General features: G+C 40.0%; 2 protein-coding genes and 1 long non-coding RNA gene across 7 annotated transcripts in view; 2 read left to right on the top strand and 1 right to left on the bottom strand.

Annotated features, from left to right (window-relative positions):
• Positions 1–25: 25 nt before the first annotated feature.
• Positions 26–8,916, top strand: LOC118425787 (aldehyde dehydrogenase, dimeric NADP-preferring-like). 5 transcript variants are annotated; one of them, XR_004832325.1, is made up of 11 exons: positions 26–180; positions 1,255–1,415; positions 1,911–2,127; positions 2,623–2,723; positions 3,284–3,479; positions 4,104–4,268; positions 4,906–5,186; positions 5,561–5,755; positions 6,232–6,378; positions 7,205–7,307; positions 7,598–8,916. XR_004832325.1 is itself a non-coding variant. In XM_035834872.1 (11 exons), the coding sequence occupies exons 2-10, from the start codon at positions 1,263–1,265 to the stop codon at positions 7,335–7,337; spliced, it is 1,485 nt and encodes a 494-aa protein (XP_035690765.1). In that variant the 5' UTR covers positions 26–180; positions 1,255–1,262; the 3' UTR covers positions 7,338–7,342; positions 7,598–8,916. The 5 variants fall into 5 exon arrangements, 3 of the variants coding, with proteins under 3 accessions (XP_035690765.1, XP_035690767.1, XP_035690766.1); XM_035834872.1 differs by lacking the exon at positions 7,205–7,307 and adding an exon at positions 7,308–7,342; XR_004832326.1 differs by lacking the exon at positions 26–180 and adding an exon at positions 586–716.
• Positions 5,000–11,643, bottom strand: LOC118425788. The gene is made up of 3 exons (XR_004832327.1): positions 11,477–11,643; positions 5,550–5,744; positions 5,000–5,172 (listed from the first exon to the last, which is right to left on the bottom strand). It is a non-coding gene; the product is annotated as an uncharacterized LOC118425788 (long non-coding RNA).
• Positions 11,644–11,771: 128 nt separating this feature from the next.
• LOC118425786 (CUB and zona pellucida-like domain-containing protein 1) overlaps positions 11,772–15,453 on the top strand; it is a 6,665-nt gene continuing 2,983 nt past the window's right edge. Inside the window, exons 1-8 of the mRNA XM_035834871.1 lie at positions 11,772–11,927; positions 12,491–12,670; positions 12,870–12,965; positions 13,190–13,318; positions 13,577–13,648; positions 13,980–14,178; positions 14,668–14,857; positions 15,162–15,327. Of these exons, the coding sequence (XP_035690764.1) occupies positions 11,861–11,927; positions 12,491–12,670; positions 12,870–12,965; positions 13,190–13,318; positions 13,577–13,648; positions 13,980–14,178; positions 14,668–14,857; positions 15,162–15,327 (1,099 nt within the window). The 5' untranslated portion in view covers positions 11,772–11,860. The remainder of the gene's footprint in view (positions 11,928–12,490; positions 12,671–12,869; positions 12,966–13,189; positions 13,319–13,576; positions 13,649–13,979; positions 14,179–14,667; positions 14,858–15,161; positions 15,328–15,453) is intronic.

Here is a 15,453-nt window from a genome sequence, read left to right on the forward strand (position 1 = left end):
AAAATGGTACGTTCGATAGTCGCCTTCGTTACCTTTGACCTGTGAGTTTGATCAGTCGACCGCAGGTCACATGTGATCACGGTATCTTTCTGGTTCCTGGTTCGCGTAACGTTGATACATTGAAGCAGCGACGAATAAGATCAGAAGTTTCCGTCTTTCCACCGTCAAGTCTCTACTAAGGTAAGTGCATAACTGAGATGTATTAAAAAAACAAGGTGAAACGTTAGCAAATTGAAGGTCGTGACGACTCGAGAGAAAACAGCTGGGAGCTCACAAAAATCATCGATCTCATATATCCAGCGCACTGTGTCATACACTCAGATGTTTGTTTATGATTATGGTTATGGTAGAATTCTTGACAAAATAACACGGAGTTATCTTATTACAACAGAAAAGTAATATAAGAATCACTATTTCTATTCCTTCGTCCGTTCATGTGTATGGCAGCGTACAAGTAAATAGCGGTTAAATAATAGCCAGGCTGTTCGCTAGGTCATTGACCTGTAGAGCGTCTGACCTAATGACCAACTTTACATAACGTTTATATGCACGTACATGACAAACACTAGCCTGGTATCCAGCCGTATATAATATAGCTCCCGAGTCTCTTCTGTCCTCGTAATTGCGGACATGACAGAAGTGACTCGAGAGCTATAATAGTAATCGGCTAGATACCAGGCTAGGCCAGGCAGACACCACAAAACGTCCAATTAACAGTATGATAACAAAGTCTTCTTCGTTACACAACCTTCTTTTAATTCTATAAAGAAGGTTATGTAACGAAGAATACTTTTTGCGATTGATCTACCAACCTGTTGAAACTATTTATGGTTGAAATAATGTTGTTGTTTGTTTGTTTATTTAAATGAGGGAGGAATTACTTGGAAATACATGTAGATGACCTTAAGGTCATTGACATTGTTGTGATTTAGTAAGTACAAATAACGTTGTGGCAATGTCCTTTCGGTCAAATAGATTCCCATTTCTATATCCAGGTTTGTAATCACCATAGTGGTGGTAATAGATAAACGTACTCTAGAGTAAAGTTGTTGTTTTTTTCAAATTTCCTTGCAGTCTTTTAGATTTGCCCTGACAAATGTAGGAATCACAGGTATATACGTTTGCCTTAATGAAAAGGCACAATACAAACCACGACAAAAAGGTGCCTTACTCTCTTATCCTGCTCTGGTAAAACAATGGAGATGTTTACCGTCTTATATATATATTTCATAGCGGATGTACTTTTAAATACAGGTGCCAAAATGTCGATGACAGCCATAGTGCAGCACTTGCGTGAGAACGTGGGGAAGATGAGGTCTGTAGAGTACCGACGCGAGCAGCTGAGGGCACTGTTACGCTGCATTGATGAGAACCTAGACAGGTGGATAGAGGTACTGAGGAAGGATCTGCACAAGGTAGGGTATGCATTTGAGTACATGTCACTAAGGACTGTGTACCTACAAAACTTCCAGGTGGAGATACAGGTATACCATGTAGGTACCTGTTATATACTAAGTATATGTTTATAGTGATCTAGGCACTAGTCTTTCACTTTGGTCTAGCTAATCAAGCTTGTCCAAATTGTTTTACTGAATTATACTTCATCGGAGTTCATCGTATATTAAAAAACATTGTAGGTACTATACCCTCTAGTGTTTTAGAGCAGGTACAGGCACACTTCACATTTGGACTGGACCTGTACATACTATTCTACAGATGGAAGGACAGGTCTCTCCCTCAGCCCCTCTATTTTTCCAAAGGCTGAGTTAAGCCATTTTCCCTTTGAACAAATGCCCTTAAATTATAGATATCCAAAATTACAAGGACAGGAGTTGACCGAGTAACTTGAATACTCTGTTGGAACTGGTGACATTTGTTGTACTAATATTTTGTTTTGCCCTGGCCACCAGCCTAAAATGGAGTGTATGGGTATGGAGGTAAACTACACCAGGAATGAGCTCATTGTTCACTTGAACAACCTGGATGAGTGGACCAAGCCGGAGTATGTGAAGAAAGAACTGCCACAGATGAGGGACGAGTGTTACATCCAGTACGAGCCGCTAGGTGTCATCCTCGTCATCGGGGCCTGGAACTATCCAGTGCAGCTTGTCCTGTGCCCTCTCATTGGTGAGTAAAATTTCTGACAAGTCCACTCCAGTCTTACTTCCTGGTTCCTGGTTTTCTTCAGGAAATGAATGGAGCAGGTGAACAAATAATAACGACATCCTGCTTAAGATAGACCCCAATTCCACCAGACTAGTCACAAAGTCAACCTTTTAGGCTGGTTTGGGTATTGTGTTTTTCTTCTTTTCAGTGTAAAACTGTAACAATTCAATATGAGCATTTGTGAGTTTTCTTTGTGTCTTCATGGGCAAGTGTCATCTTTATCTTCATTCTAATCAGAACAAATGAAGCAGATTTGTTCAACCGCAAGACTTAAAACACTGCACAAACCTCCTGCCCCCTACTACCTAAAAAGATATATAGGTCCCTGCATCAAAAGTGAATTTACCTTTTCACCTCTAACAAAGCTAGTTTATCATTTTTTCCATCATACAACGTGTCAGGTACAGCTTGATACAGAATGTTTTCTCCTTGAGCTAACACATGTGTTGTTTCTAGCTGCCATTTCTGCTGGTAACTGTGCTGTAGTGAAGCCTTCTGAGCTGTCTGAAGCCACAGCAGCTCTTGTGGAAGACCTACTCCCCAAATATCTGGATAAGGCAAGTATAGGGATTAACAATAACATTGATCATCCATATTTTTTTCTGGTATTGTTCCCTAATAATGGAGTTTTACTGTTTGATGTTAGTTTGTTGTTACATTGTATCAGAAGAATTTAAAGTCATGTACTGTATGTGCTGCACTGGTTATTTGTTTTGTTATTCTTTTATCAAAAAAATTTGTTATTGATGAATAATGAAGTCTGGTCCATTCAGTTGTAGACAATGAAATTGGGTACAGTTTTGGTACTTAAAAAATGTAAAATGATCCCATCTCTGTCTATATAGCCCATGGACTGTACAGTTCAACACTAAATCAGGGGGTAGTCCGTGTTTTGTGTTCCACAATATTACGCTTTATCATACGTACTAAGTGCTTAAGTTGTAGTGCTTAAGTGGTACAAATCATTGTCTTTGGTATGATCGCTTGGCCAAGGTTTGAACCAATGACCTCACATTAAGTTTCCCTACTATAGGCTATGGCATTAGTACTAATATGTGTACTTCTACATGTATTTATGATGAAATTTATGATCAAAATTTGTGTTTGTTTTATCCAGGACTGCTTTGCTGTTGTTAACGGAGGTGTGAAGGAGACAACCGAGCTTTTGGAGCAGAAGTTTGACCACATCATGTACACAGGGAACAGTAATGTGGGCAGGATTGTGATGGCTGCAGCTGCCAAGCACCTGACACCTGTCACACTGGAGCTGGGGGGCAAGTCACCATGCTATGTGGACAAGGACTGTGATGTTGGTCAGTTGAACTTTATTTTAGATTTCCACCTTTGACTTGGGGGTGGGGAGCAGACCAGATACTAGAACATTTGGGTCCAGAGAGTCAGGTCCAGGCAGTGTTTCATATCATACTATGATATTTAAAGTTGAATGATTGAAATGCTAGGTGAAACTTCTGTCCTTATTTGGATTCTACTAAGCTATGGTGTTTGTGCTAAGGAAAAATGCTAAAACTTTTTAAGTGGACCTAAGGAAACAAATTTAGGTACATCAATCAGCTCTGCTTTTGTGTGAGATGACCCAAGTCCAGCAACATAACTGGAAAAATCATACCATTTATGCAGTTTTGATTGTTTGAAAACTGAATTTCAAATGCATGACAGGTAATCTATGGTTAAGGAAAGAAGTTTGTATAGTTTTCTGCATGTACAGTAGAAGCCAGTTAATTGCATAACGGATTAACGTACACTTCTGTTAACTGCACAGAATCTCCAAATTCCAAACTGGTTCGGTCCTGCAAGATAACTTCGCATTATTGCACCAGTCGGATAATTGCATGGAATTCACTGGCAAATAGGCCGTGCAATTAAGCGACTTCTACTGTATAACAAAATCTTTATCAATGCCCTTATGTGTTTTGCAGATGTTGCAGCAAGGCGTATTGCGTGGGGTAGGTTTGTGAACTGTGGCCAAACCTGCATCGCCCCTGACTATGTCCTGTGTGCAAGTCAGAACCAGGACAGGCTACTGAAGGGCATCCAGGCAGCTCTGGAGGAGTACTTTGGCAAGGACCCCAGGCAGTCTGAAGGTTTGAGGCTAATATTGCTGTCCAGGGAAAATTCATTACTAGAAAAGAACTCATATAAAATACAACATCATGTCGTTAAAGATAATCAACGGTACACACTAAAAACCTAGGACAGCCCTTTGTCTGTTTGCCAGGAGAGCACATGGTATTAAGTAGAAATGCAGTGTATTCAAAGAGATTAAAAGTGTTTAAAACATTAACGTTACATTTCATGAAATTTAAACACAGATGAATCACAACTAGTTTCTGTAGATAAACAGTCCTGAAGTACAGTCCCATGTAGGTGTGTGTCTGGCACAGTAGATAGCATAGGATGCACAGAGTGCGCACTTTCCCAGTCTACTTTTAGATGTCTCACTTCACAGTCTTTGTAGCTGACCGGGCAAAGTGACTTCAGCTTTGAAGTGTTCTCGCCGCAATAGCAATTTCATCACTTTATAAAGTAGTGTTCTGTTTTCCATTCCATTACTACTGGTGTATATATATTAATTGTTTCAACTACATTGATCAAAGACACTAGTTCTATAAACTTAGTCAACTAGTAGTGTCTTAAACAAGCCACCTATACTATTCTTATCATAAATCTTAGAAAGCACTCTAGATCAGATGTTGACAAGGGCACGTTCTGTTTGCACAGATTACTGTCGTATCGTGAACCAGCGCCATTTCCACCGCGTCAAGAGCATGATAGAGAAGACAAAAGGCAGCATCGCGCTCGGCGGGGATTCTGACGAGAAGGACCTGTACATCAGCCCCACCGTGGTAAAGGACGTCAAACCAACCGATGCACTGATGGAGGCGGAAATCTTCGGCCCCGTCCTGCCGATCGTGACCGCAGAGAGTGCAGATGACGCCGTTCGTTTCATCAACAGTAGAGACAAGCCGCTTGCGCTGTATGCCTTCGCTAATGACAAGAAGGTGGGAAATAAAAGGACAATGCTTTGAACTCTTACTAGTTCTCTTTCTTATTCTTCTAAGTTATAATCATATCATAAAAAGAGTAATTTCAAGAAATAAGATACGTACATCTTCTACCTAAGGGTACATCTTTGTTATACTTTTGATATAAATTTTGTAACCATTAGAACCAATTAAGTTCACAAACCTATTCAACAAGTTTTGAGGCAGTATTATCTTGGCATAGATTCTATCAGTACAAGAAATACCGGTAGTGTTGGGGTCCATGTGCACGTCAATTAATCTGACAATAAGTTTGTATGTAGGTTCAGCTAATTCCAATTAATACCATTAGAATAGAACTTCTGGTGAAAGTATGCATACTTTACTTCCAGGTTATCCACGACATCGTACAGCGTACGTCCAGCGGGAGTGTCTGCGGAAATGACACCATGATGCAGATGGCTTTGCCCACGCTGCCGTTCGGAGGTGTCGGTACGAGCGGCATGGGGAACTACCACGGGAAGTTTGGCTTTCTCACCTTCTCCCACAGGAAGGCAGTGATGGTGAAGGCACTAGCTATGGAAAAGGTAAGAATGTTTGTGTTTGGAATGCTTCTTAAGTTACTTTATTTATATGACAGAAGATGTCAACTTAGTAATTGTTGCATCAGCTCCCTTGCCATAAGGAATTTTGTAGATTATCTGTAATCTGAGACAAATTTCTATGGTATTTCTTTGAGATGTATTTTGCAAATATTGATGCTCCCAAAACTTTTATGTTGTTGTTTACATCAGGACTGTCTATTTTGAGATGGTTTCAGAAACTTGTGTAGCTTGTGTAGCATGATTTTTCACAATTCACAACAGAAATTCAAAATAATTGTGCAATGCTGAAAATATGTTAAATGTGTCTTTCACTTGAAGGTTTTGTTCCTGATAACTTTTCAATTTTTGAGCCAAAATCAATTTTACAGTTGAAATTTGCATATTTTAAACCAAATCTTCTCATTTTTTAAATTTTGATCTTGCTTCACAATAACTGTTATTGTTCTTCTCCCTTGCAGGTGAACAGTATCCGTTACCCCCCCTACACGGAGAAAAAGATGAGCTGGATCAATTGGCTTACTAATAAGAAGGAGAAAAGGAGGGGTGGTCTCTTCAGCTTCATGCCCTTTGCTGTGATAATGACCATCCTGGCAGTTCTCCTCAAGGTAAGCTGTTCTCCTTCACTGCTCAGCTCTTACATTGTTGCAGCCTAAGAAATGTTTTCATGCCCACCCATTCCCCTTTACTAGTCATTATACAGTCTTTTTAGTATATATGATAATTATAACTTTTACTGCAGCTGAACAAGAATCTTAACAAGTGTATATGATGCAATTTCTTTATGGCAAGTTCTTGTAATTTTAGGAAACTGACTATGTTCTTGTGCAGTGTTTGGTAGAGTTTCTCTTGCTTGTGTAGTTTCCTGTACACTGTCCTACAGTTCCAATGTAGGCCACATGCCAGGACATAGTTGCATGTTGCATATTTGGTCCTTTTATCCATTGGGACAAATTCTTGTATTTTCTGAGACACTTGATTGAATGATAAATTGAATATTAATCCCCCACTAGTTCTGGACAAAATGGACATAAATCAAAAGGTAAAAAAATGAAAATTAATTGAATCATTCTGTACAGTTATCAATGGTTCTCAAGATACAGAAGTCACCAGCATATCCAAATCATAACTATCATAATGAAAACAACAAAATTGTTGACAAACATGTCTCTGCACTTTGATTATTATTTGCAACCAATACCATTTGCATGCAATGGGTTGCAGTACATTTTTAGTAGCTAAGGTCTTTTTTTCAATAATAGTTAGTACTTGTGTTTAATCTTCTTTATTTTTCCTTCATTTTTTGTCATCAAACTCATTCAGAGTTACTTGCACACAACAGTTCCCTCTAAGGCAGCTTCTCTCTATCAAGCGATGTGATTGTCATTCTGTATTGATTATGCTACTGTTTTGTCCAATCATGTGCTTAAACAGTATGTTGATCATCAGTATGCTGTTGCCAGTGCTGTATAGACAAAGTACCTGTCTTCTTATGACTTACGCTACAGACCTCGACAATGATTCCTCTCTTGTACAGGTACTAACTGTGATGACCTACCTTGCCTAGTAAAGGTATTTGTTCTCTCTTGCAACTTTTCTCCTTTGTTCAATATGTTCAACTTTTGTAATGAATAATATTTGCACTTTCTTCCTTCTGAACCTCCTCCCTTCTGCTTGAGTACACATTTGTTAGTTTGTTTGTTTGTATATCTTTATTCATCCAGGGTTACATCTTGCCTGGCTGGTGATTTTACGGGTGGGGTGGAGGGGGCTGATAGCATTTGTAAACTTGTGGTATACATGCATGTTTTTGTTTGTTTCTTCCAGTTCTTTGGATAGTTGCTAGGACACAACAAACAAATGCCTGGGTCATGATGACACAACAATGGGCCGTCGGGACAGCGTGAGACCCGTAAAGACGAAGAGAACTTTTGTTTTTACAAATCGCCAGAGAATATTTCTCATAATAATGCCAGTAACATCATATTCATTGTAAATCAGTTTTAGATAATAGCAAAAATTATGTTGTGTATTTATGCAATTTATAACAGGATTCAATTGAGATTAATCTTGTAATTTAAATGGCATTCTTGATCATGATAATAATTACTCTTAGTCATGGAGATTAGAAGCCAGTATCCAAAATTTTTAAGATTTGATATTGACCCACAAGCAAATAAGTTGACATACATGATGAAATTGCCATGTTTGAAAGCATAAGCATTACCTAATTATGTTATGGTATCATGTCTACTATCAGTACAGATAATTCTATTTACTTGTCCTTTTACTACAATTCCATACATTGAAGAAGATTATTTTCTAATTGTTCATTAATAGAACATTTAGCAAGCTATGTACTATAGATTATGTAATTATAAAGAGAAATGCTGTTAGCTGACTTTTGACCGTAAGAAATTATTACATTACTTGGTATTGATATGACAAAATAGTATCAGTGGCTCCAATGTTTATGATGAAGAAATATTTGTTAAGAAATAAGACTTAATGCTATGAATGACATCAATGATTGAATGGATCTAGAAGCACCTGATAGTCATGTGTGAAAATACTTTATAACGTTACAGAGAAATGGTTTGGTTTTGCAGAATGTCAATGATTTTGGCACGGGACATGAGTTTTGATTGAAAAGGATAGTCACATACGTTTTCCACACTATTAAAAGTACACTATGTAAGATTTTGGCCCCCAAAACTGACAATATACACCCCACTCATCAGTCAGTCACACAAGATAGTTATGATTATGTTTCTGTTGGAAGATCACAGTTTTTAAACATCTTTGTATGAGACAATGATGTTACAACTTCCCTGAATATTGACATGCAATGCTAAAGTGTTGATCTACATGTAACTTACCTTGTATAGCAAAGAAATTGTAGAAAAGTTTCCATTTTGTATAGTCCTAATCTTACATAGAGCATCTTTAACGTCCGCAACATGGGACCAAATTGGTCATGAACTCATCCTGAAGTCAATGTGAAAATAGATGATGCTGCTACAAAATTTTGAATAATTAACATTGTTTTGAGTAAGAGTTTTTTGCTTTATCTGACTGTAGTGTGCCAACTACTGCTAAATGATTATCCAGATCGGTTTTGTCTGATTAAAAAAAAGTAACCACCATCCATGCTTTTGTTGGTTTTTATTTCTTGTGAGGCCATGTTTGATTGTATTTACTGTGGAACAATGGTGAAATGATGAAAAATATGAACCAGCACAAGTTAAAGCCGTTTTTTTTCTTGGACCGGTCCTAAAAAACGGGCCTGAAAAAAATCAGTGTACCGGCACTGTAAGGTAACAGGCGCTTATGTGTCTTGAGGCTTATTGGTCCAAGAAATGAACAAGATTTAAGTACAGGAGAATCTATCGTCATTTTACCAAGTTTCTACAGTCAAACTTGGTCTAACTTAATAGAGGCCGATAGTGTTGTTAACGTGAAGATAGGATACTCCACCAAACAGAGACTTTGTAGCGAAGTGGACCATTGTTTTGAGTATCGTCCACTCACAAACAATTAGGTCCGGTGTGACAGCGATCTCGCCCCCCCGGGGGGCGAGATCACAAGCGTTTTCGCCCCCCTTTAGCGTTTTCGCCCCCCCCCCCCCCGAGCAGCTGGCTACTACATATTACAGGTGCGCTACCTGGTACTCTACTGCACCTGAGGAGTAACGTATATGGTGTGTTACCTGGTACCTATATGGCACCTTATTACCGTACCGTAAGATGTCATACCTCGAAAGTCGATATTATATTGTTCGGTGCAAACATGACATTGAAATGAAAAAAGACAATTTTTGCAGCTGAGGTGGCATAAAACAGTGCTACTGCGAACGTATAAATCAACACCGTCTATGGTACGGAATGCGTCAGCTATATGTTTTCAATTTGTCACAGTGTTTTCTTTCTTGTGCTGGAAACATTTCCAAAGCAGTAACAAAAACACACGTGAATAATAGTTTCTCATTATAAACACTATCTACGCGCAAGTTGATATAGCTGTTGCTAAATGCTACACAAACACTGGTAATAAAGTACCTGTCTTAAGAAACACGGGTAAATGCATCAGTTCCTAAATACTCGAAAAGACAGTCATGCTGGAGGTGAAGATATCCCTTGGCCAGGTGCATATACCAAAATGTGCGTTATTCTAATTAATATCTAATATTTGCATAATTAATAAGACATTACATAGTTCTTTTGTGGTCACTTCATTGTAGAAACTTCATATTGGAGATATATAGGTTGCTTGAGGACAGGTGAATACAATGAAATACATCTTATGTCAAGACTCAGGTATATGCAATAATGGGAATACAAGGGACCAAACCCTCCTTGTCTGTTACAAGTTCAACTATCTTATTACCATGTAATCACCTTAATATTGATACTATGAATGGAGTTATGTATCAAACTCGTGTACTGATATCATTCTGAAACTACATTTTGTGATTTATACCAATCAACTTCTACCACCTTATGTAAACCCGTTTTTTTAGGGGGGGGGCGAAATCGCTAAAGGGGGGCGAGGTAGGGGGCGAGATCACTAGCCGGGGAGGGCGAGATCGCTAGTGATTTCGCCCCGGGGGGGCGAGATCGCTAGTGATTTCGCCCCCGGGGGGGCGAGATCACGGGGGGGCGAAAACGCTGTCACACCGGACCTGGACCGTACCTGTACGTAAAGTTTCTGTACTGGTACCCACCCCTACTATACAGGCTTTTTATTAGATGTCATCTGCGCCAAGTTATATTACAGTATATGCCCCATAAAACACACGAAGATGCTATTGCTTAATCCAATCATCCGCTAATGTGGACACTGGGGGATTCACATTCTAATTACTATGACGACAAAGCCTATGCACAGCTTTTCAAGTGACTTAAGTTGGTGCTATGTTGGAGTACAGCAAGTCTGTTACACGTGTCAACATACGTATACAAACTGTATACATGCTACTGATGAACTCCAACTTGGTCGCAACAAATTGTTATAGTCAAACAAAAGCCTGTACACATAGCTTTCTTCTACGAAAACACACATGTAACGTTATGACACACCTCTGCTAAAGTGGTAGCGAACCACTGGCCTCAAAGATTTGGATAAGAAGGCCTGAGGTTCTTTCTTACAAGACTCGAACATACCCATGTGTAACCACCAATAGGATGCTTTAATGCATGTAACGTTATATGATCTTCAGATTACAAGGGCATTCCATAAGCAAAAGCACAGCAGCCCACGAGAAACATGCCAAAATATATGATAAAAATCGCGATCGCGATGATGTCACGGTGACGCAGTGGTAGGCAAAAAGCAGGTGTTGGGCAAAATATTGATTTACATATTAACCAGTAATTTGAGCCGCTAATTTGAATATCAAATTTTGATCCAATCTACTGACGTCCTGGTAGGCAACAACCGTCCAATACTCCGGATATAAACAACAACAGCGATCGCTCGTATTGATAAACATTTAAAGCTGGGACTTAAACAGTGTCATTAAACGGTCATTATGACGACGGATTTTAATTGTAAATTCCAACATGAAGAAAGTGAACTTGTCAGCATTTCTTAAAAAAAACAAACCTAGAGCATTCCGCCAAATTTTGAGTAATTCTAATTCCTTCGAGGTAAAATCCCCCCCCCCCCCCCCCCATTAGATAAAAGATGGCGACAAAGTTTACCAACCTCTAATATTCAGAATAATCTTCTTGTTCTTGGAAAATTAAACATGCTTAAGATTGGATAATCTTGGCTATAATGTTGTTCGTCCGTCGACGAAGTCGATGAAGACCGCTTTCGTCCATGCGTCCATTATTCTGGTAGTCATCTTTCTGTAATGTAGTTAGCAGTTCAACCAATGAGAGAGCGACAATCGTTTAATTTCATTTTAACTGAAAATGATCAGGTGGTCATCCAGGTGGCCATCCAGGTGGCCATGGTTTATTCATACAGGGCGGGGCTTCTCCCCATGGCCCACACCTTGTCCACACCTGTCCGGATAGGTATAAATACGGCACCCTCACACCCAGACGGTCATTTCTGGAAGCGGTGCAACTCCTGGTGGTCGTTATGGCAGCGCTGCACGGTCTGCTCCTGGTCTTCACCGCCAGTCTGGTGCTGGGCTACTCTCAAGACGGTAAGGAGCTCTGTTTACTTGAATTGTTCTTCTTTTACTCAGAAAATTGACGCTTCATGTTCGTTCTTGGTCTGACATTAAAGCAGACTAACCAACACGCATTCGTAAGGCCTGCATAGAATGTATTCCAGCGCTGTAGACGTAGTTCGTTGGAACGAAGTAGAATTAGTTTCCTCGTGCACGTGGCATAGATTGTATCATTCACAATTTGGATGTAAGTTTTTACTCTGGCAGGGATTATATGTATGCAAGTCAAAATGTTAACGTACAGGTCTTGGGGAAATATTTTATTCGGGTGTTTTTAGAAATAACAATGAGGTCATTTTTAGCACTTGACGATATTTTGGGATAGTAATGTTCTCCGTAGCAAATATTGTATGGCGGTTTAAGTTATCACTCGGGCAGGGATTAAATGTATGCAAGTCAAAATGTGGCCATTGAAGTCCTTTACATTCCTATATCGAGTATCTTAAAAAAAACTACAACGTCAATTGTAGCACTTGACGATATTTTGGAATACTGATATTTTGTTCTTCGCGTTTGATTTTCCCTTGTACGCGTAGTTCGGAATGACATCCCAGCCTACGCTAGCTCTGACGATGGCGACAGCGGCTACCTGGGCGCTCTTGTGAACCTACTGAACAACGGCCTGACCGAAGTCCTGGAGAAACCAAAGCGCCAATTGGACGAGGAAGAAGGCAGCGGGTCGCCCGAAGAACTACCACCAACAGAATCTGTACAAAGTAAGTTCAACTGCCAATTTGAATAACCGTCCGTAGTAAAACTGGTTCTGTATTATTGCGAGTTCATCGTCTAAACTCGTTCTCCATATCAAATCGTTAAATTTGTGTAGCTTTAGTATACCCGTGTCTGCAACAATGTTTGCTGTAGAGTCAACTATTTTGACGTTTTATCTTGAACAATTATTGATATTCTATACAGCCTTTGAATGCAATGTCAACGAGACCGTATCGTTCCTATGGCGATGTGACGGCGGTGAGGACTGTGCCGACGGAGCTGACGAAGCAGACTGCGACGGTAAGTCATTTCTGCTGATGAAAATTCTACAAGGCTCGCATGCATATATAACGTTATCATCCGTTGTTTTAAACTTTATAGAAGTTTTGCATACAAGTTGGCACACGCGCGCTTGTGGCAACGGTCACTGATAACACAACTTTGCAGCGTTCTGGCCCATTTTTTGAGTCAGACGTCTTTTAACCTCATCACATGTACGTAACCACTCTGTAAAATCTTGCCAGGTTTCTGTGGAGATGCAGGGTACCCGTCTGAAGACTGTGCGTGCGACGATTGCTCCGCCGCCCGTGAATCTCTCATTTGTGCATGTCCTTTCGACCAATGTAATTCAGAGTTGTCGGCTTCCTGTGAAGGTACGTTTTGAACTCTTCGGTTACTAGTAAAACTTTTTGACACTGATATCTTTAGGCCTGAGTTTGCGAGTGGTACAGGCATTACGCAATTTCACAAGCGCAATTCGAAGCTGAATCGCAACATTGTCACGCCTGGAAATTTTCGAAACAATACAAACGTTGCCACTTTCCGTGTCCTCCAGTGATGTTGGTCTCTGACATTACCATGTAAACCAGTACTTTATTATTGATACTCCTTCACGTTTTTTTGTTTGTTAGACTCTGACACCAGCGACACACCGACTTACACACAGACCAAACATCTAGTGTATGGAGGAAGAGTGTCCGCACGTAAGTATATTTAAAGTTATGCAATAATTAAATGAATCTTTCATTCGAATTTTATGATTTTTGTCATTCACTTGACATCATAACTAATTTTCCTTCCCTTTTCATCTACATGTAAATTTATTAAATTGCTGGGCATCTTTTTTTCAAATATCTTGTTGGAAGTTCGTTTTTTCTATTTTCCATGGTATCTTGTCCCATTATCTATCCATCCCTTAGTCTAAAATATGAAAATTATGTCACAAATAACCACATAACGCCACTTTATTTGCTGAAAACCGTCACTAGAACTATGCTTGCCCTACGTGTAATGACTATCATTTCTTTTCTTAAGCTTGCTACGAGCTTATCCAGCTGTTTTTCGTGGTCGACGGTTCGGCGAGTCTCGGCATCATGAACTTCGAAAAGGTGAAAAAGTTCATGCGCGATGCCGTGGACTCGTTTGTCATCGGGCCTGGTCACACCTCTGCTGCGGTCATCCAGTATGCGTACGACTATCGGCAAGAAATCAAACTGAATCAGTACCAAGACAGGTGAGACAATTTTTGTAATAGTGTACGTATTAGTAACAATCAAACCCTACTAATTCATATCCTGTTCACCTGACTTTTTATAGCTAGTCCAATATCTATATTTATAATATGTGGTGGGTGGGTGCGCCCTCTAGCTCGGGCACTTGCCACACGACATTGTGCCAGGTGGGTGGATGGATGGATGCGCCCTCTAGCTTGGGCACAAGCCACACGACATTGTGCCAGTTCAGTGTAAATAGTGCTGTTGAAATACTTGAGCACAGCACCACTTTTTCCTTTTTAATCACTTAACATTTAAACGCTTATTTTTGATAACCAATGCCCCGCAATACTTACAAAGGACTGACCTGTTGATATCGTATTTGAAAAATGTTTTACGCCCTTTATCGCTGTGACGTTTCAAGTCTTTTGTTTTCCTACTATTTTTACTACGCTTTTCTCATGATTTTGCTCTAAAGAAATAACTTATTAAACTTCTCACATCCACAGTGCTTCCCTGAAAAACGCCATCGCGTGCATTGTGTATCTGGACGGTGCTGGCACGCAGACTGCCGCCGCCATCAACGCCATGGTAAACGCAGCTTTGCTGGTCCCCACTTCTGGCAAGCGGATGGGTATGGTCATCACGGATGGGAGGAGTCAGCAAGGCAGGATGTCTGTTCTGGAAGCTTCGGACAATGTAAGCGTGTTTCATTAATACACCCAACTTTGTCTAGCTGCGTTTGCCACTAATGTCCTTTAAATGTATAACTTCTTTCATTTCGCAAGTACGGTGAAGCTACCTTTTTAGCTAGCAGTCCAACTCGAAAAATTGATCATATTCTTATCTGACTGGTCCCTAGTTTCAAACTATACAACTACTCGTAACGTGCATGCTTTCTAAATGAGACAAACAAGGCCATCCGTTCTACATAACGTCTTTCAATTCTACTTTATTTGTCTGTTTGTTTGTTTGCGGTAACTCGTTTTGTTTCCCTTTCCAGGCTAGACGTAATGGCTTCACCATGTATGCAGTGGGTGTTGGCCCAGTAGACAGCGCAGAAATGCTACAAATTGCTGGAGACTCCAGCAGAGTCATGAATGTGCAAGATCCCTCCCAGCTAGTGTTCGACGCCCTCCGACCACAGATACAAGGAGACTTCTGCCCAGGTCTGTATATTTCTCCTATTTGCTCCCTACCATTTTACCTATATAGAACAAGAACGAACTCCTGTCTAAATGTGGCAAGAAAAAATGCCACTCGCTACGACGTTCTGTCTGCTAAATCATTTCATG

This window comes from Branchiostoma floridae, chromosome 11 (assembly GCF_000003815.2).
Source record: "Branchiostoma floridae strain S238N-H82 chromosome 11, Bfl_VNyyK, whole genome shotgun sequence".
Classification (NCBI taxonomy): domain Eukaryota; kingdom Metazoa; phylum Chordata; class Leptocardii; order Amphioxiformes; family Branchiostomatidae; genus Branchiostoma; species Branchiostoma floridae.

What these genes read in the sequence shown, in the direction of transcription:
- LOC118425787 (XM_035834872.1), top strand. Translation starts at nt 1,263, where the DNA reads ATGTCGATGACAGCCATAGTGCAGCACTTGCGTGAGAACGTGGGGAAG. An exon ending in CCTTCGCTAATGACAAGAAG is followed by an intron (nt 5,187 to 5,560) that starts GTGGGAAATAAA and finishes CTTTACTTCCAG; the next exon opens with GTTATCCACGACATCGTACA. An exon ending in TCCTGGCAGTTCTCCTCAAG is followed by an intron (nt 6,379 to 7,307) that starts GTAAGCTGTTCT and finishes TCTCTTGTACAG; the next exon opens with GTACTAACTGTGATGACCTA.